A 24,410-nucleotide genomic window follows, 5' to 3' on the forward strand; every position below is an offset into this window, starting at 1 on the left:
GGCTGGCAGGGGCTGAGAAACGAGGTTGGCTGAGGGACTTATATAAAGAATGTGCAAAAAATTTACATTCTCCAACTAACCACCCCACTGGGCAGATTGGTGAGCTCTTAGAGCAGTTGTGTTTTCATCATTTTTCCATGTCAAGGCTTCATGATTCTGCAGGACTGGGAGTACAAACACGCTAGTGAGGAGGCTCATATATGACCCTTGCATGCGTATGTGCACACATGCTATGGACACACGTGCTGTGGACCTGCGTGCCTGCGGTCAGCAGCAGCTCGAGGAGGAGGAAGATGGCACAGAGCAGTTAAGCTGGGTCTGGATGCTATTTCAGAGCTTCGCCCTTAGCTCTAGAGGACTAAGGGCCTGGTGTTGTCCACAAAGCACATGGCAAGCAGGCTTTGTTCTCGCTTTGCAGTGAAGTCAATAATGTGATGTTTCTTCTTTGTAGCTCCCTTAGCAGTTGTCCTGGCAATGAGTGCTGGTGTGTCGGTTCCCAGGGCGTGCAGAAATGCCATCCCCTCCTAGGCCAGCGGGCATTTATGGGCAGGCAAAGACAGGGCAAGTGTGAGGAGGGGGAAAACCCAGGATTTTCTAGGGACAGGCCCCTTAGCCCATATGGCTAGATAATGCGTACTTGGAAGTGGCGCCTGCTACGCGCCTTGTTGTCGCTGTCACACCAGCAGTTGACCTGTTAGTGTGACTTGGAGCTGCAGACTCCTTTCAGCAAAGGCAACCTTTCAGGTGCCATGTGCTAGTGTATGTTGAGATGCAAGCTGGCTCCCCCAAGTCACTTCTAACTTGGTGCATGTTAATTGTGTAACGCTAATTGGCTGCTCAGCCCTCGGGTGCCATTTCTGTGCCGGGAGCAGGCAGGTGGCTGCCGAGCCCTGTGCCGGCCCGGCCTGCTGGCGAGTCCTGCACTGCCGGCGGGAGGCGGCCTGTGACGATGGGGGACAGGGGGTGGCTTGTACCACACGGGTCTGGTGTCCTAAAGGGAAACATACCTGCCTGCCTTTAAAAATAACCTTAAAAACTGAAGTGTGTTTCCATGGCAACAGGCCTGTTGGAGATGGCGGGGAGGCAGGAATGGCGGTTGGAGGTGTGTGTCCCATCCTGGGGCAGGGTCCTGCTGTCTGTGTGGGCCCAGGGTGACCCCAGCTGCACGGTGCTGGGGCCAGTGTGCTGCCACCAGGCCGGCCCCATGTCGTGTTGCTCTGCTACCTGCCTTTCTGCCCTCCTCCTTCAGTCCGTGCCGGCCTGTTGGAGGAGGGAATTGGATTTTGGGAGTTGTCTGCAGCTGGTTCAATGGCACCCAACATCTGCAGCGGTTTTCATCTATGTATTCACAAGTGCAGGGTCTCAGAGCCCCAGAGTACGGGGAGGCTGAGAAAAAGGCCCGTCTTGTTAGGCACATGATCTTCAAGATCTTGAGCAATTCAGTGTCTATTTCCATCTTTTGTTTTTTCCCCCACCAAGTCTCCAACAACCTTACTGAAAATGTTATTTAATGTTTCCTTTCAGCCGTTGTGGTGGAGTGAATGATCGCTCTGACTTCATAAGCACCTTCTTGCCCACTGTTGCAGGGGAACAATTAACTTCTGCCGTGAGCCGTTCTCGTTGGCCACTACCCGGCCATTACCGCCATTTCTACAATTGCTAAATTGACATATTCATGTAATTGTAAATCTTATATAAAGTTTTTTTTTAAAGTGCTGGAAGTGTAAAACCTGGCAAACTCCTAAGTCTGGGTTTAACTCTTCTGAGAAGTCCTGTTGACCTCAAGGTGAGAACACGTTTAAGTGTCCATAGGGTCAAGGTCCTAACACAGGGACAGGCTAGTCCTTCGCGGCCCTCCCATGCTTCATCTTGTCAGCTCTAGGCACAGACTTTAGGATAGCGGCTGCGCCTTGTTTTGGATGTGAGAGATCCATAGGCGAGAACTGAGTACAACTAATACTGAGGGGCTGGTGTGCAGCAGGAACGTGGAGGCAGAGGCTGCAGCATCTGCGTGGGGCCCTTCATCCTCAGGGATCAGCTCCAGTGGTGGGGGTGGTTCACAATGGGTGTGTGATTTTTGTGTATGTTTTTTACTTGGCGAGCCTGGCAGGGCAGAGACAGTGGACAGCCGACTAGTCATTTGTATGGTTTCTCTCCTCAAATTGTGGCCAGGTGGCTGGGTGCGTTCCTTTCCCTGTCGCCCGAGGGCTCTGCTTTTGAGACTAGTCATGGTCCCCACGTGCCCCTCCTGTTCATGCTTTCCTGCTCAGGAATGCTTTGAAGTTACTTTTGGATTTGAAGTGGCTTGCCTTGGCTAAAGGTTTGACAGAGTGATTGCAGAAATGGTATGTTTCTATTTTATGCTTAGCTGTGCCAAAACTGGGGCGGGCCCCAGAATATAACCTGTATTGTTATTGGGGTTTTTACTTCTGAGGTTATGTTTTCCTGTAACGTGCTTTTAAAACTTAAATTTTCTTTTTAAACTTCAACTCCATCTCCCTACATGGTTTGAAAAAGAAAAAAACCAAGCAAACAAGGAACATAAAGCAAACTAACAAAACCCCCAAAATCATTGTATATGGCTCCCACCTCTCCAGTGCAAGTAAGCCCTTCAACAATAAATCCAGCCCTCATCTCAGGCAGCACTCTACAGGAAAATGCTTGCTTATGTATGGAGTCCACAAGCTGTAATCAGTGTCACGTGCTGTCTCTTCATGTAGAAGCATCTGTGGACTTGAGGCTTGGGATGGTCTTCATACATTCTATATGTATACATATATATATATACACACACACAAAATAGATATCTGTATATGGTGTATATATAAGTCATAATATATTTATTATGTATAGTAGGTTATATTATATATTCTGTTTTTATTTTTTTATGTAGGCTATATATAGAGAGAAATGCATTGTCCTGCTTCTCTCTGTTTTTCTCCAAATACTGAATCAATGAAATGTGAACAATGAGAATAGAACCTCCTCTGCCCTGACTTTAAAGAAAATGGAAGTGGACAAAGAAATTCACTTGTGTTTTGAAAAGATGCTGTCAAAGCCATACTGATAATTTTTGCGAGTACATTCCAATGCAACTTTTTTCCTGTGTGGGTTTTTTATTTTTGTGTGTTTATTTAAGAAATGGGGAGGAAGCCATTTGGTGGTGATAGCCTGTGTTTAAGTGATTTTTATGTGGAAGGGTAGCAGTCAGTCCTTGTCAGCATCTGCAGTTTTAAAGGATGGGAAGACTTTTGAACTTTTTTACGTCCAAGGTCCAAAATCTCACTAGGTCACTCTGAATCAAGCCTGTAACTTCTACTTTGGCAGCAGTGTGTCTGAAAAACGTCAGTTTTGATTTAGAGATGGGCATTTTGGTGGTTACTTATGCTTACTGTTAATAATTGACAACTTTATTTGTAGTCAGACCTCCTTTAGCTTTCAGTTCCACATATGAGATCTCTTTATGGCCTTTTTCCCTGCTGGAGTAAAGAACCATCTGCTCACGGAAACCTCTTTCCCCAGGTATTTGTAGGCTGTGATTAAGTTCCCTCTTGATTTCTGCTTGGATACAGCTTAAATGAACTGCACTTCCTTGGTGTTTCCCTGTATGGGATGTCTTCTGGACATTGAGCTATTCTTGCAGTTCTTTTCTAAACAAAGGAACATTTGCAGTTCCTTTTCAAAACTCTGTGTAAAGTGACTACAGGAGCTGATTTCTCAGGAATAGTTTCCCTAATGATGAACATTAGGGGAATACTCCTCCCACTTCCAGTCCTGCTGTTTCTGAAACCAGTGATCTCATTCTCTTTTAGCGGTAGTGTTGCACTGGGAGTTGACTCTCAGTTATTTGCTGCAAGCATTGAGCCCTTTTAATGTGTGTCAAAGCCTGATTGCTGCTGTAATATGGATATGCCTTCACAATATCCGTGTGGGGAGAAAAATTCAGAAGGGTGAGAGAGAACTGCTTTGCTTGAACACAGTGCTTCTGTAGTTAATTTTTACATGTCTTAAAAACAAAACAGAACAACTCACATAATCTTTTATAGGACATTTAATAGTATCCAGCGTTAAGGCTGTAAATCCAAGATACCACCTCAATCTGTGCCTCACTCCCATATATAAAAAGGGTGATGCTATAAAAATAACATTTTTCTACCCCTAAGCAAAATAATTAAAAACATCACGGACTGTATCCCAGCTGACAGCTATGCTTGTGTAAAGTCTTAGGCTGAAGAGACCTGTAACCCTGTAAGACCTGTAACCCTGTCTCAGGGTTACAGAACCTGTAACCCTGAGACATCTCCTGTCTGGTTTTACGTGACAAGATGATTCTGATTGAAAACTGTCAAATTCCCCGCAAGAAGGAGGATATTGACCCTGGTTCATTTAGGTATGGGAGGAACAATGTGTCCTTGTTTCTATCTTAATATCTTTGATAGTGATACAAATAATCTGTGGGTTTTAGATGGACTGTGTGCTGCTCAAAGGGGGGATGCAGGTATGACTGGTGATCGTTTGTTAGAAGAAAAGCTACTTCTGCTGTGTGTCTTGATGACTGTATATCACTGACGCTCATCTTTGCCCATTTATTTAATTTTCCCTTCCTGGCACTTTTTAAAAAGGACCCCAATGTTTGGTAGTCAAACAGTATCCCCTTTGTCGAGGCCGCTTCGAGGGCTTCGGTTTCATTATTTGCAGTGGGAGTGTGTGTGCATGCTGGGAGGGGGAAATGCCATCTGGAAAATCTGTAAGAGAAACTGTTTGTTGATGAATGTGGGCTCTCACCTCACGGAGGCGGGGGGGTAGCAGCAGTGGCGTTGGAGTTCAGCATTTCAGGCATGATAAACGGGTCTTGTGTCTGCCAGGGGGTGTTACGTGAGCCCAGAGCTGGGTACCGGGAACAGTGTGAGCCGAGGGGGAAGACAAGGAAGCAATTATTTCTCCAGAAGGGTCCAACTTGCCTTTGGGAGGGTGTATAGGGCTCAGACTGCAGAGCTGGGGACGCTGAACTTCCCTGCAAGCAGCATGTCCCGCAGCATGCCCAGAACTTGTGCATCAGCAGAGGCCCTTTTGGGTTCACGGTGCGGTGTTCCTGCTGACAGAGAGTGAGCAGCCGTTTCCCCCACCAACAAGTTGTGAGCCTCTTCCAGGAGGTGTTTTCCCCTTGCAGGTTAGCTGGGTCCCAGTTTGCAGCTTGTTTCTGTGGTGTAGAGCTAGCGAGCACCCTTGGATCCTGCTGCTAGCTGTATGGGGTGGTGACCTCAGATGCAGGATCCAGGCAGGGACCAAACACTTCTCCAAAATACAGATTTGCAAATGTGGACCCTTGGTGCAGAGTCTGAGCCAGCATACTGTTGTACTTGGCACGGCTGTGCAGAAGCCATGTGGGCTGTGCATCCAAGCCCTGTGGTTCATGATGGCAGTACAAGGTCTGTCATAGACCAAAAGGAATTAGTTGAAGCCCTTTTGCTCAAATCCATGACATGGCTGAAGAGGGGGATTATTTAAATACTCTTGGCTGGAGAACAGCTTGACTCATTAGGGATCTTTTGCATTACCCTGTCCAGAGATGTCTCGTCTGATAACCCGTGCAGAGCACTTTGACTGGTAGTCTGTTGTGATCTCCTGCGCTTTCCAGTTTTGTCTTTCTCTAGCTGTTTTATCTGTTGCTTGGACAGTGAACTTGGAGGAGGCGAGGACTGCCTCTTCCTTCTGCTTATACATATAAAGATATCCCTTGATGCTTCTACAGGTCTTATTTGCAGGCTTGTTTCAAATGACATGCAGCACATGCATCTGTTTTCTGTGAGATTATGATCTGTTGTGGTGGTAATGGTGGTATGGGGGTTTTTTTTCCCCTTCAAGATTAGGTTCAGTGGTACACCGTTCATGTGGGTTTGTTTACCTAGTGGTGCCGTCTTCCTTTTTACTGCAAGGGAAAAAATGGTGAAAATCATGTTGTATCTGTGAAGAGTTGCATTCTCTCTACTTGGGGGGGTGAGGGAGAGATACAGAGTGCCACTCTTATTTCATTTATTTAAAAATACACAACTCACTGATGCAACTTGGTTATCCATGCAAAAAGTGTCTCTGTTAAACTCTTTAATGAATAGTGCTGAAATGAATGTGGGGAGCAAGGAAGATCTTTTTAGTTACTTCATAAGCTCTGTTTCTCTGTACAACTATCACAGAGGGTGAAATTTAGTCAATATTGGAGAAGATTCACTTTTTCTCAGGAAAGGAGGTGGTATGTTGGACAAGATTGAAGAATTAGTTGGATAGAATAATATTGGATAGAAATAATTAAAAAAAAGGAAAGCAAAACTTGCTGGGAACTCTGATATTAAAAAAAACCAAAACGGTACAGTTGAAGTAAGCATTTTTGACCCTATTTTCCACTTTTCCTACCCTGCCTTCCCATAATACTATATGGAACAAGGAAAGAATCAAAATGTTGCAGTTCTTCAGAGAAATATGAGTATCCTAGAAAGCTGCACATGGTGTTGTTAAGAGACTATGTTTAATTTTTTTTATATTATATATAAATACTGATATATTAAAAATGTTTTTTAACAAACACAGAAGTAGTATATATTAATTCTGCCATGTACAAACACAGCCCTTCTTGGTTGTGTGTTTTTCGTGTATGCCTAAATCACACGTACTGATTATTGCTACAGCTGTCATGCTTAGAGGAGCCCTGAAATCCATTTATGTCGAAAACTATCATCATAATGTGTGCGGTGTGCAGCGTAGAGAGAAGTTGACTTGGGTGTGTGGTGCACCCAAAGCCAAGCACTTGTGCATAACTCAGTCTTCATAATGGACTTTAAGATCTTAAGCTTTTATTGTGCAAAATGTTGCATAGCCTTTTCCCTTTTGGGTGTAGTGATCTGGAGAAAGGAAAGTGAAAAGGGAAAGGCCACATGTGGTATGTTCGGCAGGTCCTCCTAGCATTGTCCATCTTAACTGCAGATGATGGAACCTGGGGCACGATTAGGGTCTCTGAAATAAAGACAGAGGACGGAAACAGTTTGTTTGCTACTTGGACGCCTTGCTGTAGGTATGTGTAAGGTGCAGTGCTTACACTTACAGTACTGAGGGAATTATGTCTCATTTTGAGCTTCCTCTCCTGCATTATTTTATATACAGCATCTTAACAACACATTGCATGTTGTATCTGGGACCAAGCTGGACTCGCGACGAGTGCAGCTGGGAAAGAAGAGGACATGTTTAGGGTTTTTCCTATCAGTGGGGACTTTGCTCAGTACACTGATTGAACTTCGATGCTTTGTAAGGCTCCTGCCCTTTTTTTTTTTTTTTTTTTTTTTTAAGAAGGTGAAAGATGCATGCTAAACAAGAGTCTGCAGGAAAAGTGGGACAAGCTTGATGACAAAAGCAGCACACAAAAACTTTCCAAAGAAATGTAATTTTAGTCTTGGACATAGAAGAGAAGATTTTAGATGCATGTGTCACAAACCTTGGGTTGCTGTGATGAATGGGTTTTTTGGATGCTTGATTTGAAACTCTGACGTTTAACTTGGACAAGTGGCCGTACCTGAAAACTCAGTGCATACTTTGTTTTGGTAATGTATAATAACAGTGCTAAATCATCTGAAAAATCCAATTCCAGTTGTCTCCAGTTGGCCATTTTAAATTACTAGATACTTTTTGGCCTTAATCTCTCCATGGCTCACTTGAATTTTCAGGACCTCTGTGGAAATTAATTCAGGTTAGTGAAGCATTTTGATTGTGCCCTAGGAGGGAATTAAACAGCTCTGTGGGAACAGAATTTGAATTGATTTGTTAAAGGAGAGATGAGCCTGTGCATGAGACAATGAGAATAACAAAATATGGTATAGCTCCTTAGTTAGGGGAGTGCCATGCATTCTGTGTGTAGGGTAAGGAACAGATTCTGCAGAGAAATTGTTTGATCTCATTATTAAAACATTCCTATTTTTAGGTGTGTATAACATGCAAAAGTACACTGAATTAAACCTTCATAGGTCTTGCTTAATACCTGGGTGCTTTGCAACGTTACTGTTCAGTTAACATAGTCCGTATGTGGAATTTAACAGTGCTGGTGCGTCGCACGTAGAAGCATTAGCTGGGATTTTGCTAAGTACTGTGTAGACTCCTTAAATGACATGTTTCATGTGCCAAAATGCCTAGCATTCATGGACTTATGAAAGGGTAGGTGAAGTGCTTCTCATCTAGTCATTGTGCGACAGAGCGCTGTAGTTCATGGGAAGTTTCAGTGGGGATAAAGCAACTAGTATCATTTGTTCAACAGTCAGGATTTTGAAGCCCGAGAAGAGATTTCTAACAGCCAAAGTGACCGTTTTTAGGATATGGATTTTCCTAGCCATTTGAATAGCTAAATCTCTTGTTCAGGCTTTCTTCTCTTTATATCTGAATGGTTTGCAGTGTATTTTGTCTCACCTTAGCAATGCAGTGTTGCCCTATTCGTACCCATCTAGAATATCGTCACCAAGATCATTTTCTCAGCCTTTTGTTTGGGACTCTGTCTCAATAGTTCACATGTACTTCCTAGATCATGTAAAATATAAATATAAATACAAATACTCAACTTCAGTTTCTTGACACCAGTCATCTACTCTTTCCACAGCATGTCTTGCATGGTTTGGAGAAGACACCTCCCTTCTGATCCAGTGGGTCCCTTGAGCCAGCCTCTATCGCCCTTTCATTTCAATATTTCATGTGCACCTTCTTGCTTGTTCTCATTATTCTATAAGACCTCTCATGGTTCTTCATACCCCACCATAAGAAATACCATTGTCTTGGAGGGTGTGCCATGCCTCTCAGTATGACAAGTATTCTGTAGCCTGCTCGATTTTCCTCCTGTTTGCCTAAATTTGTCTGGTTTTATGCAGCATTCTCATTGGGGCAAGGGCTGCCACTTTGTTCGGCTAGTCCAGTGCTTGGCAGAGTAGACTGAGGTGCTTAGGGGCTATTATAAGAATAAACTAAGAATGATTTTCAGATAATGTCAACCCACTGTGCTCAGGAAGAGGAGAAAGGAGAATGGGGAATGTCCTTGCAGCTCTTTTGGAGCAGAGGAGAGATCATTGGTGACTTCAGAAGCTGGAATGTGTCAAAAGAAAGTAACTCATTGCACAACACTGATCATGATAGTGAATGCGTAACAGGGGCTTGGAAAAAGTGGGGAGAGGGGAGTATCAAGGTGGGATTCGACCAGTGTGTTGCTCCGTCCCTTCCTTTCACAGGGTTGTTCATCTGGAATGACAGGTGTCACCATGCATCCTAAGAGGCAACGTCAAAAAAAGTGTTAGGTGCAGTTCTTCAAAGCTACCTCAGTGTTAAACGCAGCGTGTTGCTGTCGCTGAAAGCCATCTGTAACTACGAACTGGTTAGACTGGCTTTAAAGCCTAGAATAACTCCAAGCAGTTTGTGCGGATCTAAGTGGTCATGGCAGGGATGTCAGGTTAATCAGCAGTCAGGTTCCAGAGGAGTAAAATGACTGGCTGAAGGCCAGCCTATCTTGCTGTCTTACAGCAGCTGAATCCTCACGATGAGTCCGGGGATTAGAGGTGATAAACATCACAAAGTGCAGCCTTAGAGGGCATGGCCTGTTTCGCTGGGCACCCACGGCTAGATTTCTCTTCTACTTGCATGATGATGCAAATCTCAGAAAGTTCAGGGCTAATTACTTGGTTCACTGATAGCTCTCAATTGTAGGTAGCCTTCCCTCCCAAAGGGAGTCTAAAGTAGATTACAGACAATAGCGCTGCCACCATGTAGCTCGACCCAGAGGTGCGAGAGGCAGCAAGCGGGAGGCTCTGCACAACACGATGTGGGGGAGGTTTTGGCAGAAGTTATCCAAAGAAGCATTTGAAAGTTGTGTTTGCCAAGGGATTCTGGATTTCCAGGCAAAGATACCACTTTAAAGCTCTTATCTGAATGATCCACACGCAGCAAGCTAGAGGGAGTCCATGGCTCCACTGAAAATTTCATTGCAGTCAGCAAGGGAGGGAGCTGCGCTCTCGTGCTTGTGAGTAGAGACGCTCAGAGGGGGTTGAAAGAGAGCAATGTCCTCTCTCCTGAGTTAATATTTAGACAATGCTACCTCTTTTTTCATAAATACTTCTATTTTTATATTTCTGCATTTCCCAGAAAGCTCTGGGAATAAGCCCTCCAGAAACTTAAATATGGTGTTTAGCCCTTGCTGTACAGTTACTTCTCTTGGCAGAGCTGGGCTTACTGTTCTTGAGCTTCTGATTACAGGATGTGTATTTTTCATTTTTAATTCCTTGGTGTGTCTTTTCTCAAATTACCTCCTTCCTTGCCAGCGGTGGAGGTTAGGTCCCACCACAAAGTAATTACTAGCACTGGAGATGTACGTACTTCTCCCTTCTTCCAGTCACATAGCTTTGTGCCCAGTGCCTGTGTGCTTTATGCGTGTGTGGTCTTAATAGCAAGGGCAGACAGCAGCACAAGGGCCGTAAAGCCTGCTCTTATTTTTGTTACCTGTTTGCAGCTGAACTCTGTTGACATCTCACCAGCTTGATACGTTCAGATGTGTAAGGGTCTTGTGTCAGCCTTGCAGACGGCTGGTGGCACAGCCACAGCACTGTGGCTGCCTCCCACAGTGCTGATGCAGCATGCAGTTAATTCGAAGCCCTGTTGCTGTTTACTAGCCATACTGCGTACGTGCTTGCTCTCTGCTTTAATTCTGTATATGCAGTAAATACACTGTATGAAGGCAGGAGAAAGCTTTGAAAGAAAGGTCAACACTCTTTCCTCTTATGTACCTTTGGGCTTAGATTCCAGCTGCTTGATTTATGGACGTGCTTCTCGCAACTACTGACGAGTTGTGGCAGAGGGCTGCGCTGTATGCTGTTGGGATGCAGTACAGCTGGTGTAGGGTACTCTCCTGCAAGAGAAAAGAACTTATATGACTGAACTCTAGCAATAGGGATGGGAATTTTTTTAAGGCAGAATTGCATCTGCCAAAAATGCGTTTGATTTTATTTTTTTTTTAAGCGGAGTTGTTACTAGCCTTGTGGAATTGTTTTAAAGTTTGAGTCCTTCCAAGTTCTTGATCCTCTGTCATACTTTAGACCTGGGAGAATAAGTCCCTCTTCAGCAAGTCAAACAGTGGCTACCTCATGAATGGAAATGGGGAGCTACCAACTTACCATGCCAACCTTCTTCCAGTTCTTGACTGTGCAAGGCAAACCTTTCAGCTTTGTCCAGTGAAAAGTTGCATGGCTTTCTCCTGATTAGTGAGCTTGCCAGGGGGGCCAGGGGACAATTCTGCTGCACGTTTCATCGCTGCCAGTCAAAATACGCATCCTGTGCTCTGACTTCCAGAGACTCTGGGGAGGAAATCAGCATGATCACCACGGCACTGGTGCTCCCGTGAAATCATCAAAGCCTTTATCTTCTTTTCTAAATGGATCCTTAGGGGAAAAAAATTGAAGTTGAGAGTGTGAAAAATCCTTTGTTCTTAAAAGTATAATATCACCGCTCTGGCTATTTGATGATTGCAAGCAGTAGAAGGAGCAGAAGTCTGGCTAAATGTTATCTCTGCAAGGAGGAATAAAACTGAGTCAGCAGGCATTAGCGTATGTAGGACATGGCTCCCTGGCTGCTTTACCCAATAGCTTGTTTAGTCTTGTTCTGCTATGTGTTAGCAGCTTTTGGCAATGTACAGTGATTAGCACTCTGTGTCTTTCCTTGCTGCTCCTCTCTGTATCCTGGGGCTAGGATTAGGTTACAGCCCTGAAATGGCATGGTTGTCTGCATTGACCAAGAGCTGAATAGTAAAGACAGAGTTTTGTTGATGGACTGAAATGCCTTCTGTGTTTGTTTCCCTTCTCTGGAGGAGGGATGACATTATTTTCATTTGTAGTCTTTCTGTCTCTGACCTAAACATGTGGTGTCCAATTTCCTTCCCTGGCAGGTGACCTGGAAAATGAGGAATGGTGCCTGGGTACAGAGCTGACTCCAGCAGCAATAAAGACTGAGCCAGCATTCTGTGAGACATCAGGCCTTGCTCCCTCAGTCAGTCTCACTGTCACGGCCACGTCGTTGGAGGGGGAACAACCTGAACTACAGACAGATGCCCTGGTACATGCAGACTTTCTGTTCTCCTCTCTGGGCAATTAGCTACAGATTCTCCTAACACTCTGCATACCAGTGTAGCCTCATTGGTGCCAAAGGTTGTCAATTCAGGGTGCACACTGCAGTCTGCTTTAATTTTTTTTAATGTTTACTGGTGTCCCACTGCTGCTGTAAGAGCTTGTGTTTCAAAACACTTATCTGCCTCCTCAGGTCTTAATGGTTGGATGCACAACGTTCTCTTCTATGCTAGCCCCAAAGCCTAGGACTCATGCGTTTTTAAAAATATTTAAACAGTTTCTAATGAACCGGTCCCACCTGAACTGACTAACCTATTTGCCCTATCGAGCCTGCGACAAGCTAAGTGTCTTCCATAATAACTTGCTTTAGTGCTGCTGTGCCTTCCCCTAATCAGAACGAGACTCCTTGTTTGAAATGACTGGAGAGTTTCCCTGTTTGCCTAAGTCACTTTTGCCAGATCTATGAAGCTTTGACATTTCGAACTGCTGCTGCTTCCACACCAACCTGCCTTGTAAGGAGCATTTGTGATGCCTTTCTGACCACAGCTGGAGCAGCCAGCGGGCATTCTCAAGGGCTTAGTTTGGCTGTGGTTGAGTTAAGGAGAATGAACTGCAGCAGCTGATGGCTCACCAGAGTCCCCTGTCAGTGGAGGAAGAAGCATGACTGTTCTCAGTCCCCAGGGTGCGATGTCAGTCCAGGCCGGGTGGAGTTAGTATATGCTGAAAATAAATGTTTCCACTTGGATGTGGATCAGAAATATGTGCAACAAATTATTTTGTGAGAAACTGAAAAAATTAAACACAAGTTTCCCATAATCCTGTTCTAGTCTGAATGTGCTGTTGCTGGTACATAGTCCTGCTGTAGCTTGGGATGCCACAATTTGCAAAGAGTATATTGGGACTAGCTGGTGGCTCATTACCATTGCACGGATTGCTTACACAGGTTATTGAGAGAGATTTTGGCTGCAGTGAGCATGCTGATGTGCCAGACTGACTTCCTCAAGCCTGGAACTGTAGCATTCAGGCAGACTCTGGGCAACAGCTTGGCAGCCTGGTGCCCTAGCCCTGTCAACAGGGCAAGCCAGATGTCTTCCAAACTTTGGTCAGCCATGACTGTCTCTTTTCCTGCTCCTCCACACTGTGAAATGAACTTGGGTCCAATAATCTGGTGCTCAGTGACTGGCACCTTGCTCTTGCTTCCAGATGACAAAGGTCTTGCACAGGCTCTCCCCCACTGCCAGGAGTGTTTCTGTCTCTGCTCAAACAGACTGTGCGGTCCGGCAAATCCTAGCGGCAGCTCTGTTGCTAAGGGAAGTAATTTGAGTGGGTTGCATGCTAGCTTTCAGTCTGAAATGTCATCTCTGAGGCGTAATCTTTTATTTAGCTAAATATAGTAGTAAGAAAAGCCACAGTGGGAGTAGTCAGGGCAGTATTCTCTGTAGCCTGGTTTAGCAAACTGTGAGAAGCAGTTAAAGCTTTGCCTGTAGCAGAGCAGGAGGAAAGGGAAACCTCTCCATTTATGGAGAAGTCATCCTTGTATCCTTCTATTAAGATTTTTAAGATATGTGCTTTGGGTTTTCATGCTGTTAATTTCTCTTTTTTAGATGAAACCACTGAGCCAGAAAGTTCTTCCAGAGATTAAATTGGAGCCCCATGAAGTGGATCAGTTCCTGAACCTCTCTTCTAAGGAAGGTCTGTTAATTACCAACCCCAAATGCAGGAGGAGATGACCAGAATGCACAATGAATGTACTTTACCCTGATTAAATATTTGGCTTCCTCGTTTGCCGTGTTAATCTTTAGGCTGAAGCTGTTGCCTTCTAGGGATTAAATTCAGGCTGCTGAAGAGCCAGCCTCTCTCTGACCCATTTATGTGTTTTTTCTGTTTTGGTTTTTTTTTTTTTTCCTTGCTCATCACAAAGAAAATGATCCCTTTTTTGTCTGTAGCGTATTAACAATTGTACAGTTGCTGGAGGGAGCTTGAATCCTTAAAGTCCAGGATTATTTAGGCTAGAAGAGAAATCAATTTGAGGGGAGTTATCTAAGGCATAGAAAACATGAAGAGCATAAGTGGAAACTTTACCGTTTTAACCTCTGATACAAAAGTGAGGATGTGAGTTTATATGAAATTAAAAGTTAGGTGCATCTGTTTGTAGCATATTAGTTTTAGTAGAGTTTTTAAGAACCACCAGGATCCCTTTGCACTATCTATAAATGAGGAAGGAGGAGCAATGATCCCTGCCCTGAAAGTTAAATACGGTTTTGTGGCACATAATCTGTCAACCCAAGGAAACTTTGAAAGACCCAAATATTTGGGCTGAAATTTGAGCAGATAACTGCATCTCAGTTAGGAACACTTGGTATTCTGTTAGTGAATTCATTTGTGTAGGTAAGTAGAACTACTCTAGGGAAAGAAGCAAGTGATGTAGCAGGTGGAAAAAGGGAGGCTATATCTCAACTCAGGGTGTAGATTCGGTTGCTCAATTTGTGGGATTAAGGGCCTTGCTGTTTTTCAAGTGTGTGTCTTCTTCTGGCAACTGCTAGAGTTAAGATGCTAGACAAAAAGAGCTCATATATAAGAGCACTTTTTTGTTACTATTTTTCTTCCTTCCTCCCCCACCACCCATTTGATCTTTTCAACTCAAATTTGCAAAGTATAACAGAAGTGGAAGGTGACAAATTCCTACTCCCAATTTTGATTGCTGTAAATTTATTTCAGAGAAAAAATGACTTAGTTATGGCTGGTTTGGACATCTGCTAAGTTGTCCATGTAATATGAGTAGGAGAGACATTGCCCTGTTTCTCTTGGTCCAGACCCATTTGGTCATAAGCAGCACTTTGCTTGCCAATTCTAGCACAGGTTATTTTGGCTACAAGTGCAGTAGAAGTTAGCTTATGGCCCTTGATAGCACAGTGTGAGAGAGATTCCTGTGGTGGTTGCCTGTGTTGCTCCTGCTCCATCAGTACATTAAAGCCTTTGCTGTCACTAGGTTGTCACTTCCTCCCAGTTGTGCCAAACCAGGTCCTTAGGAGGCAGATTATTTCTCTCCTCCCTGGTCATATAACACTTTGGACGTGATACCTTCTCTTGAAAAATACTGGCGATGTGTTTAATCCACAGAAAAGTTAGGAAAGGCTATTACTTTTGGAGAGAAAGCACGCTGGCTCAGACCCCTCTGTTAATGTGGTTTCCCAGAGGCAGGGGACTTTTACTGGAGGGCTATACTTAAACCTCAAAGCATTCAGAGAAGAAGCTGAAGTGTAGGTAGAAATGACTGGAGCATATGCGCAGAGCCCTGTTTTGTCTGTTGAACCTAAAGATAGCTGCTGTGTTTCATTCCTCCTTTGGAGACCTGCATGCTCTGAAAATCTGTGAAGTTGCCACTTTTGCTTGATCCATTTTTTAGCAGAGAGTCCTAGTCTTGGAAACTGGGTGGTGGTGGTGGTGGCGGCGGCTCTAGTGGAAATTTAAATTAGCACCTCAAAACCTTGTGTTATATGTCTCTCTTGCCATTTAGCAGTAGATCCCCTCCATTTGCCTCCAACCCCTCCCAGCAGCCATGGCAGTGACTCTGAAGGAGGGCAGAGCCCGGCTAGATCACTCCCTCCTTCAAGCCCAATCCAACTACAAGCCACGGCTAAAGTGACATCGCGCACAGCTTCAGCGCTCTCCAATTCCCCTCTCCTGACTGCACCACATGTAAGTTGGGTTGGCTTTTCCCAGCATCTATCTATCTGCCTCTCATTTTTTTCTTTCTTTTTTTTTTTTTTTTAAATTACTGGTTTTGCCATGGATTTGCTAACTTTCTGTTGTTCTTTAGACGAACCCATCTCTGGTCACAACTGCAGATCCAATTCTTGCTCACTGGTCTGTTCTGTTCCCACAGAGAACAGCGTGTGCCTCTCCTCTAAGTTGAGACAGGGTTCAACAGTGTTATTAGGTTTCTCCCACCATGGATTGTGTTTTGCATTAGGGCCCAGCCCTGCTGGGTTGACCTGTCCCTGGTAGATCTGCATCTGTCCTCTTGTCTTGTCGAAAGCAAGTGGTGATCTTTAGGGAGGGATTTTCAGTAGTGCTTTTCATTTGTCTCTTTTTCTGTTTAAGCTAAGAGAAGTTTTACTGTTGGCCCCAGTGTGTGCAGAGCTGGACCAAGAACTGTATTGAGGGAATCCAGTCCCAAAGGTTCAGTGTCTGAATGGAAGCTATCTAAAAGGTCTTCCCCTTCCACTCATTCCCAATTGCAAGGGGCTGCTGTTTTACTAGGCAGAGTCCTCTCTGAAGTGGGAGAGCTGCTGCCTCTCTTCCCTAAACACCCTTTTCTCTAGGGCTGTGTGCACTTACTGTTATATTATTTCATTTCTATGACACTTGCAGAAATTACAGGGGACCGGCCCACTCATCCTGACAGAGGAGGAGAAGAGGACACTGATAGCAGAGGGGTACCCCATCCCTACCAAACTGCCCCTGACAAAAGCAGAGGAGAAAGTGCTGAAGAAAATCCGCAGGAAAATAAAGAACAAGGTAACTGTTAGTTAGCTTTGCTGGGTAATTCCTACTCATCCTTCATTTAGAAAAATGCTGCAACAATTCTGTAGTAATGGTCTGTGGTAATGTTGAATGCTGTAAGATGTCTTTTAACAAAGTGTTTTGCTTTGTTCCTAAACACATCCATCAAATTGTCTTGTCACTGTGACAGTGTGCCTCTGTCTAGGTATTTACCTGAACACATGAACAACAGACTATTTAGCAAGCAGGGTATGAAGTTGCTATTGCTTGGCTCCATTTTAAAAACAGTACAATCTTACCCTTATGGTAGGCAAAGACCTCTCTGTTCTTTCCATGGTGATGAACATGTTCTTTTCCACTGTTTCATGTTTTAAAATCTGACTGTGTATGTCAGTGCCCTAATCTTTTGATCACTGAATTCCATGATCTTTAAATGAATAGTTGATACCAAGGCTGTGAAATGCCCTACAAGTCTTTTCTTTCTTCCCCCATGGGGAAGAGCTAGTGATAGGGAGGAAAGCTTTTTTTCTTTCAGACCTGGCCAGCTCACTTATTCTAGAGGATATTAGCACATCTTTGAAGGTTAACGTGTTCTGTTATTGGTTTTGCAGATAAAGGTGCAAATTTGCCTACACTGTATTGGAATTTGGTCTTGTAATATATTTTTTCAAAATTTTTGAAAGTGACTTGTGCGTTTTATGTACCACTTGCATATAATCAGAGTAATTTATACTGGAAGGGATCTCTGGAGGTCCTTTGGTTCAACTCCTTGCTTTGAAAGCAGGGTCAGCTTAGATCAAGTTGCTAAGGGACTCGTCCAGTCACATTTTACTGTCTTAAAGGGTGAAGAGTCCCCAGCATCTCTGGGCAACCTGTTCCCATATTAGGCCACTCTTGTGGTAAAAACAAATAAATAGAATTCTTAACATCTAATTGGAATTTCCCTTGTTGCAACTTGTATTTGATGCCTTTTGCCATTTTGCTGCACGCCTCTGAGAAGACTCTGACTCAGTCATCTTCGCTACACAAGATAGTTAAAGACAGCAATAGGATTCCCTCCTTAGCCTTCTCTTCTTAAATCTGAACAAACCCAGCTTTCTCTGCCTTTCCTGATAAGTCATGTGCTCTAGCACGCTTATTATAGCAGTGGCCCTCCTCTGGACTTGCTTCTGTACCTCCAAAGTATTTATTTCAGAGCCACAAACTGTATGCTGTACTCAACTGTGGTCTTGCAGGCGCTGAATAGAGGGAAGAACCACTTCTCCCGACCTGCTAGCTACAATCGTGTTGATGTAGACCTGGATCTGGTTGGCTGCCTTTGCTACAGGGACACATTGCTGACTTATGTTTGACTTGTTCATCAGGACCCCCAAGTGTTTTTCTACAAAGCTGCTTTCTAATGCACTCATAGGCTTTTCCTCTCCCAGATGCAGGGCATTGTTCTGGGATCGTTTTTTAGTCTTTGTCGTAGGATATTCTCTCCAGATGAATCTCATTTACTTTTTAAGGTTAGTTCTGTAAGAGCAGGGAATGATCTTTTTCCTACTACTGAGAGGAGCAGTCTGTTTCCAGGATGTGGAAACCGATCAAGTCAGTGCTTTGCTTGCCAGGAATAGAAATGAGAACAGCACGGAGGCTTGAATCTAATAATGTCAGGGCTTTTTACCAGTTTATTAATTAATCTCTGATGCTTTTTTCCCTATGCAAATATTTGGTGTTTTTCTTCCTTTTTCCTTAGATCTCTGCCCAGGAAAGTAGAAGAAAAAAGAAAGAATACATGGACAGTCTGGAAAAAAAGTAAGCCAGCCTCCTTCCTGTTTCAAGCGGGCCAATAGCACTAGTTGCTGGACTGGGAAGAGATCCAGCTGTTGATGCTGGGACTGTTTCTTGCACAGAGTGCCAGCTGCCATCTCGTGGTTATGACTGAGAAAAGGCCTTTCTTCTTGCTTCTGCTTGTACGTGTGCTGGGGTGCTGCATCCATAATTGTGTCTACCTGCAACACGCTGCTAGCATGCTGACAAAGACTTTAAACCTTAAATAAGGCAAGACCCATCTGCTGTTGGCCTCCCCCTCATGCAACTCTGTTGGCCTAGTGGGTAGGCAGTGTCCAGGAAAAGGGGGATTCAGAGTGAATATATTCTGTGTTCTAGTGCAGATGGAGACAGAAATAGGAAGTGGGTGAGTCAAGACCTCCTGGGAAAATAAGCAGGACTCAGGAAAACAGCATGTGACCCATCAACTTCCCTTAGCAAGAAGGAGCCAAACCTCCAGTTAGTGATTTATATCCCAAATTAATCTTTCTTCCAAGAGACAAGTATTCTAGTATTTCTCTTATGTGCTTCACCAGATGGATCTGTTAAACCCCTTGTACCATCTTTGGTGATATCCTTGATGTAATTTCCTTTTTTTCTTCTTATTTCTTTATAACTGAGTCTTGCTTTCTCAGAGTTACTCTGGTGAAATTCCACCCTGTGCATACAGATATCAAAGCTACTTCCCTTTACCTTTTTCCTTCTTGAAGCTATTCCAGATGGTCATGTTTGTCTTTTTAGGAGTCCGATATTTTTACTTGGACCTCTTATGTGGCATGTTATATGATAATCTCCTTCAGTTTCAGGGGTTTCCAGGGGCAGTGTGAAAATGAGCACTCTCTTGGGAATTAATCTCCTGGCTTATTAGCCTCCATAAACTTGAAATTTGAGGATCTGATTTCAGAAGCATGGCATTCGCCAAATTGCTTGGTGCCTTATCCTAGCAATGAACTGCAAAGGAACACCTTTGCACAAAATACTTGCTAACAACATAAATACAGCATGTTCTGGGACTTTTAAAGTATCTGTCTCATGGCCCAATGCACAGAGAGAGTCTGAGCAGGGTCTTTGCTGTTGCTATTTCAAGGGGCAAAAAGTAGTTACAGCCCATCGTGAATGAGCTGCACCTACTGGGATGTAGTTGAGCACTCTAAGCAGGTGCTCCACAGCTAGTAGTATCTTTCGCAATGTCTTTTACACTATGAAGTATGATTAAAGATTATGACTAAAGTTTGTTAGTGTAACTTTTCACTAAATGTAGGCAAAATCATAGGGCTCTCTGTGAAAGCAAGTTTGGTTTGTTTTACAATCTCTTTAATAAATGACTTCTACATTCTTCTTTCTTTCCTTGTGCTGTCTCCAGAGTTGAGACCTGTTCAAATGAAAATAGTGAGCTGCGTAAGAAGGTTGAAGTCCTGGAGAATACTAACAGGTAAGCTATGAAAAACTGTAGCATGATATTACGGTGAAAAGTGAAAATCTGGAAGTTAAGAGATCAATTGAAATGTGAACAATAGCTGTATCTGATGTGGTTAATGTCAAACAAAGACGAGAAAGGCCAGTTATTGTGACTGCAGCGTGATGTAAAGCATAGAGGCTTTGATGTCAGGTCTTAAACTGTCTCCCTAGCCTGTGGTGTGCTTGAGAAACCTTTTAGCACTCTTCTTTGAGTTCTTCCACTGCCCAGGGAAACATAATTAGTGATACATAACAAACAAAAAACTACGGCCCAACTCTCCAAATTGTCTTTATTTAGTGAAAGACTGTTTTGATAGGAGACCTTGACCTGGGACATGACACTTCCAGAAATTACAGTGCTGAAGCTCAAGAGTCATTGCAATTATTGTGCACCCTCCTAACCATCTCACACCCCAGAATTTCCTTCATTTGGAGGGGGAAAATCAACTTCTTGTTTCTTCATTTCTGAAGAAATGGGTGACTCGGTGGCTTTCTCAAAGGACACATGGCAGAAAATGTTGAATAGCTGAGCTTTTAATCGGATGTTAGCTGAGAGTGGAGTGTCAGTCATGGCTCATGCTCAACATGTTCTCTAATGATGGCAAATTCCAATGAGTAGGTACTAGATAAGCCCACTGTTAACACCTTCTAGTTAGAGGCATTCGTAGTGATGGTTGAATATCACCATTGAACATGATGGTAGCACTGCAGTGTGGGAGGAGGCTGGGTTTTGAAGATAAGACCCACGATCATGGAAGATGGCCCTAGAGCTTGTCTGGCAGCCAATGTATTGCTAATTGAGTGGGATGTGTTGTTTCTAATCTCCGGATCCAATCTCTAATTTCATGGAGCCAGACCCTGTAGCACTGTAATTTGCTGGAGAGTGTCTCCCACACACTGCTCATGCATAAAGACATCTGCTGCTTGTTTGAAGAGAGCCAAGCCATTTCTGTGCCTCTTGGATGTTCCTCCAGGGTTTTACATAAAAGAACCAGGAATTGTTCTGTAGGTGCAGAGTAGGGTTTTCTCTCCCAGGATCTGTCCCAGGAGGTGCTGAAGCCAGCTGCTCTAAGGAAAGGTGCAGCTGTGGATGAACCACTCAGGGACAACATGTTGTCAAGCCTAGAGTTGTTCTCCCAGTTCAGCTAAGTTTGGCCAGCTGTTTTCATCTCTGAGTTGTTGCAGATGTGGTCGTGAGAACAGTTTTGTTGGTATTGTCTGTCCTTTTAGACAGGACCTTTAGCATCTTCCCTATTATTTGATGATCTTAATTCTCTCATGCTAAATGCTCTAAAAATATTTAGCTAAGTGATATTATCTCCAAATCCTTCATACTTTGGGCATGCAGAATGAGTTGCATTGTTTTCTTCCCTTCCAATAGCATTGATACTGATTTGTAATCTCCTGCAGAGAAGCAGATGTTCCTGACCTTCTGCACAGAAATTCTTGTAATTCATTGCTATGCTGTTTTGGCTATTTAGATATGAACTGTATCTAAAATCTGTTAAGGCTTCAAATTGAATTGCTGAGAAATTTGTAAAAGTGCCTGCTTTCATCAAGCCTGAATTATGTAACATACCACATTATGGGTTTTCTCACCTTAACCCCAAAGAGCCACTTTTCTTATTTAGTGTATAATTGTGCAACTATCTCATTCAGAGAATGGTTCCAGGCCCTTGTTTAATGTACATTATCCACTTCCTACGGTGAATTCAAAATGTCTGGTTTCCTCATTTGTATTTGCACAGAGCCTTGATGTGGCATCCAGAAACTGTTCAAATGTTTCAGAACTTGTCTTCACAGCATCCTATAGCTGGTACTTCCATCTCCTATGTACAGTCAGGAATCAAAGTTCAAAGCAGTGATGGTCAAAATTATGCAGTGTCGGTTTATTCTTGGATGCCCAAATTTATATGTTTAGGACTTTATTTCTCAAAGTACCTAGCACACAGTCATACACACGTGTATCTTATTTAATATGCACAAAGCAGAGCCCCAGTTGACTTTAGTTGCAACTTTGAGTGTTCAATGCAGTAAAAAATGAAGATGTCATTGAAGGTATTATCTAAAAGTAGATCTACAAACGTTAGAACTGTTCTTTTGTTGTGAAAAATTGTAAGAGTGGAAGAAAGATAACAGGAAAATAAGACCTGTGATTACATTTAAAAATGTTCATGCATTCAAGTGTAGATGAAGACAAAGTTGGTTTTTCACCTTGTTGGAAAATTGGGCTATAGCTGCTTACCTAAAAGTTCATGCACATGTATATGCTGTCGGTCAGTATCATGTTTTTATAGACTGGCTGGAGTTGAGAGGAACTGAAAGGCAATTTCCAAAACATTCAACTATTGAATAGCAGAGTTTCCTTTCAGTATGTGCAATCAGTTTTTTAGAGCATGTTATTCTATATATAGAACACATTTGCACAGATACATACCTAAGACTTCAGGGAAACCCTGCTTGCATTTCAAAATCTGGCTCCAAACCATGGAAACACTAGAATTTCTTCTGGTAAAAATGTTCCTACATTATTCTCAGTAACATTAAAAAATATAGAAGAATCTTCCCTTAGAGCCTGCCTTAGCCTGAAATTCTGGATCTGAAAAGATGTAATGTAAAAGGTGCAAGTGTGGTCAAAAAATTTGCATCCAGAAGCATCTCCCTTGACATTCACGCATCTTAAAAGGCAAGGCAGGAGGCTGGGGATCAAGATGCAGGGGAGTTTTTAATTCTCATTACTCTGAGTGGGAGACTGCAGCATTTTTGGCATCTTCAGTATTAGAACACTAGCATATGCTTCCTCTCCTAATTTATGTGACTCAGTCCCTTAAAAGAAACCCATCCAAGTTCCTTTCTAGGCATTTTTCTCAAAACTAAGGAAGCACATTATTACATGCATATCTGTTATGACTTGTAGCCACAAGTGAGCCAGGCTCTCATTGGTTTGATTAGCATCTGAACATGTGGGGGACTGCTGTCTTAGAAAGCAAAGGGTGTGAGAAGAAGCTGGCATGAAGAGTTGGACTGACTTGTCCCAGTCACCAAGAAGGCTTGATCCACTCAAGTTTTGGCACTGGGACTGAAGGCAGAAACTGCCAGTCATCTAAGGGGTTGAATACGGTCTCTTGACACCAGCATTGTCTAGCTGGGAGACGTGGTTATGTGGGCTTAAAGACAGTATTGAAATGTCTGGTACTGTGTATGACATATGAGAAGTACTTTTGCTTTTCACTTCTGTTGAGTCTGTATTTATAAATATATTGATGGTCACTTTTCCTGGAGAAAAAGATGTAGGATCCAGTTAGCATATGGTTGAGAGTATCACACATGGACAATGCATGCAAGTAGCTGCTAGAGTTGCTCCCATGGAGTAATGACTAGCAAGTTGTGTAGATCTCCACTCTGACAGGCACCTTAAAGGCAATGGCTTTATAAATACAATTGAGATGTTCTTCCATTTCTCATGCTCCTGCTCAAGCTATTGTTATAACTCCCAGTCATCTAAAGATCAAGTTGCATATCAGTCTGACCCATCAAGGGTTTATCAGCACCAAAGCTGCCAGACTTCACTGATTTGCTTGGCTGTTCCTTTATTTGAGGCTGGTAAAGTCATTTTACCAAGTCATTTTCAAGGAGTGAAGGATCTGGACTTAAGCTGCAATGAGATATCTTGCACTTCATTTCAGACCACCCTTATAATAGTTGACAAAGCGTGGCAGCCCTGGAGTGACTGCTTGTTTTCAGAGCAGCAGGACAGTGGTTTTTATGCTGAAACATCTTTGATGAAAAATTGCTGGATTTTTTCTTTGTAATTCAAATGAGAAGAAATTGTGGATTTTTTTCTGCTTTGAGGTATTCCGGTCTTTCAGTGAAAACCTTACTTTGGGATTTGCTCTCTTTCCTACAAATAGGACAGGGAGAGAAGGAATCTGTGTGTAGAGCTGGAAGACAGAGTAATTTTTCTCTCTCCTTATCAAAATTAGGTTTTGTTCCTCACAAAGTAGATAAATTCTGAAAAATCTTGATCAAAATAAACAATGTTTGGTATCCCCTAGAAGCTGACTTTTTTCGTTTAAATCGATGTTGGATTTTAAACATAAACACTGAAATGAGGAAGCCTCCCAGGTGGCTAGGTCCTGGAGTGACAAATTTTCTCTCCTTAATCAAAGTGTCATGGGAAGCAGAGGGGAAGCCTTACTTTGGTAGTGAAATGTGCACACAAAACCAAGACATTGCAGGCAGAGTGAATTTGCTGGCAGTGTGTGGAAGGGAGAGCAGGAGTCTTCAGTCACTTTACAGCTTTCCTATGAGGTGCTTCCATTGGCAGAGAAAAGCGTGAAAACACGTTCACACCTCCTACAGAGGTGACCCTCTAATTGAATATCACCGGGAAATGTGTCAGACACAGTGAAAATAATCCCTGTAGGTGCAAACCCCCTTATGCACGCTGCCTTGGGATTGTGTTTTCTCCTGTTAGGACTTAGCCATAGGCAGTGTGTTTCACTAAAA

General features: G+C 43.3%; 1 protein-coding gene across 2 annotated transcripts in view; it reads left to right on the top strand.

Annotated features, from left to right (window-relative positions):
- The window catches only part of CREB3L2 (cAMP responsive element binding protein 3 like 2), a 76,809-nt gene that overhangs the window by 46,685 nt on the left and 5,714 nt on the right, over positions 1–24,410 (top strand). The window contains exons 3-8 of one of the 2 annotated variants that reach the window (XM_075503477.1): positions 11,948–12,114; positions 13,730–13,817; positions 15,643–15,824; positions 16,500–16,646; positions 18,370–18,428; positions 19,807–19,875. In XM_075503477.1, the coding sequence (XP_075359592.1) occupies positions 11,948–12,114; positions 13,730–13,817; positions 15,643–15,824; positions 16,500–16,646; positions 18,370–18,428; positions 19,807–19,875 (712 nt within the window). The remainder of the gene's footprint in view (positions 1–11,947; positions 12,115–13,729; positions 13,818–15,642; positions 15,825–16,499; positions 16,647–18,369; positions 18,429–19,806; positions 19,876–24,410) is intronic. The other variant, XM_075503487.1, reaches the window with a different exon arrangement.

The sequence above is a fragment of the Mycteria americana genome, chromosome 1 (assembly GCF_035582795.1).
Source record: "Mycteria americana isolate JAX WOST 10 ecotype Jacksonville Zoo and Gardens chromosome 1, USCA_MyAme_1.0, whole genome shotgun sequence".
In the NCBI taxonomy this organism is placed as follows: Eukaryota; Metazoa; Chordata; class Aves; order Ciconiiformes; family Ciconiidae; genus Mycteria; species Mycteria americana.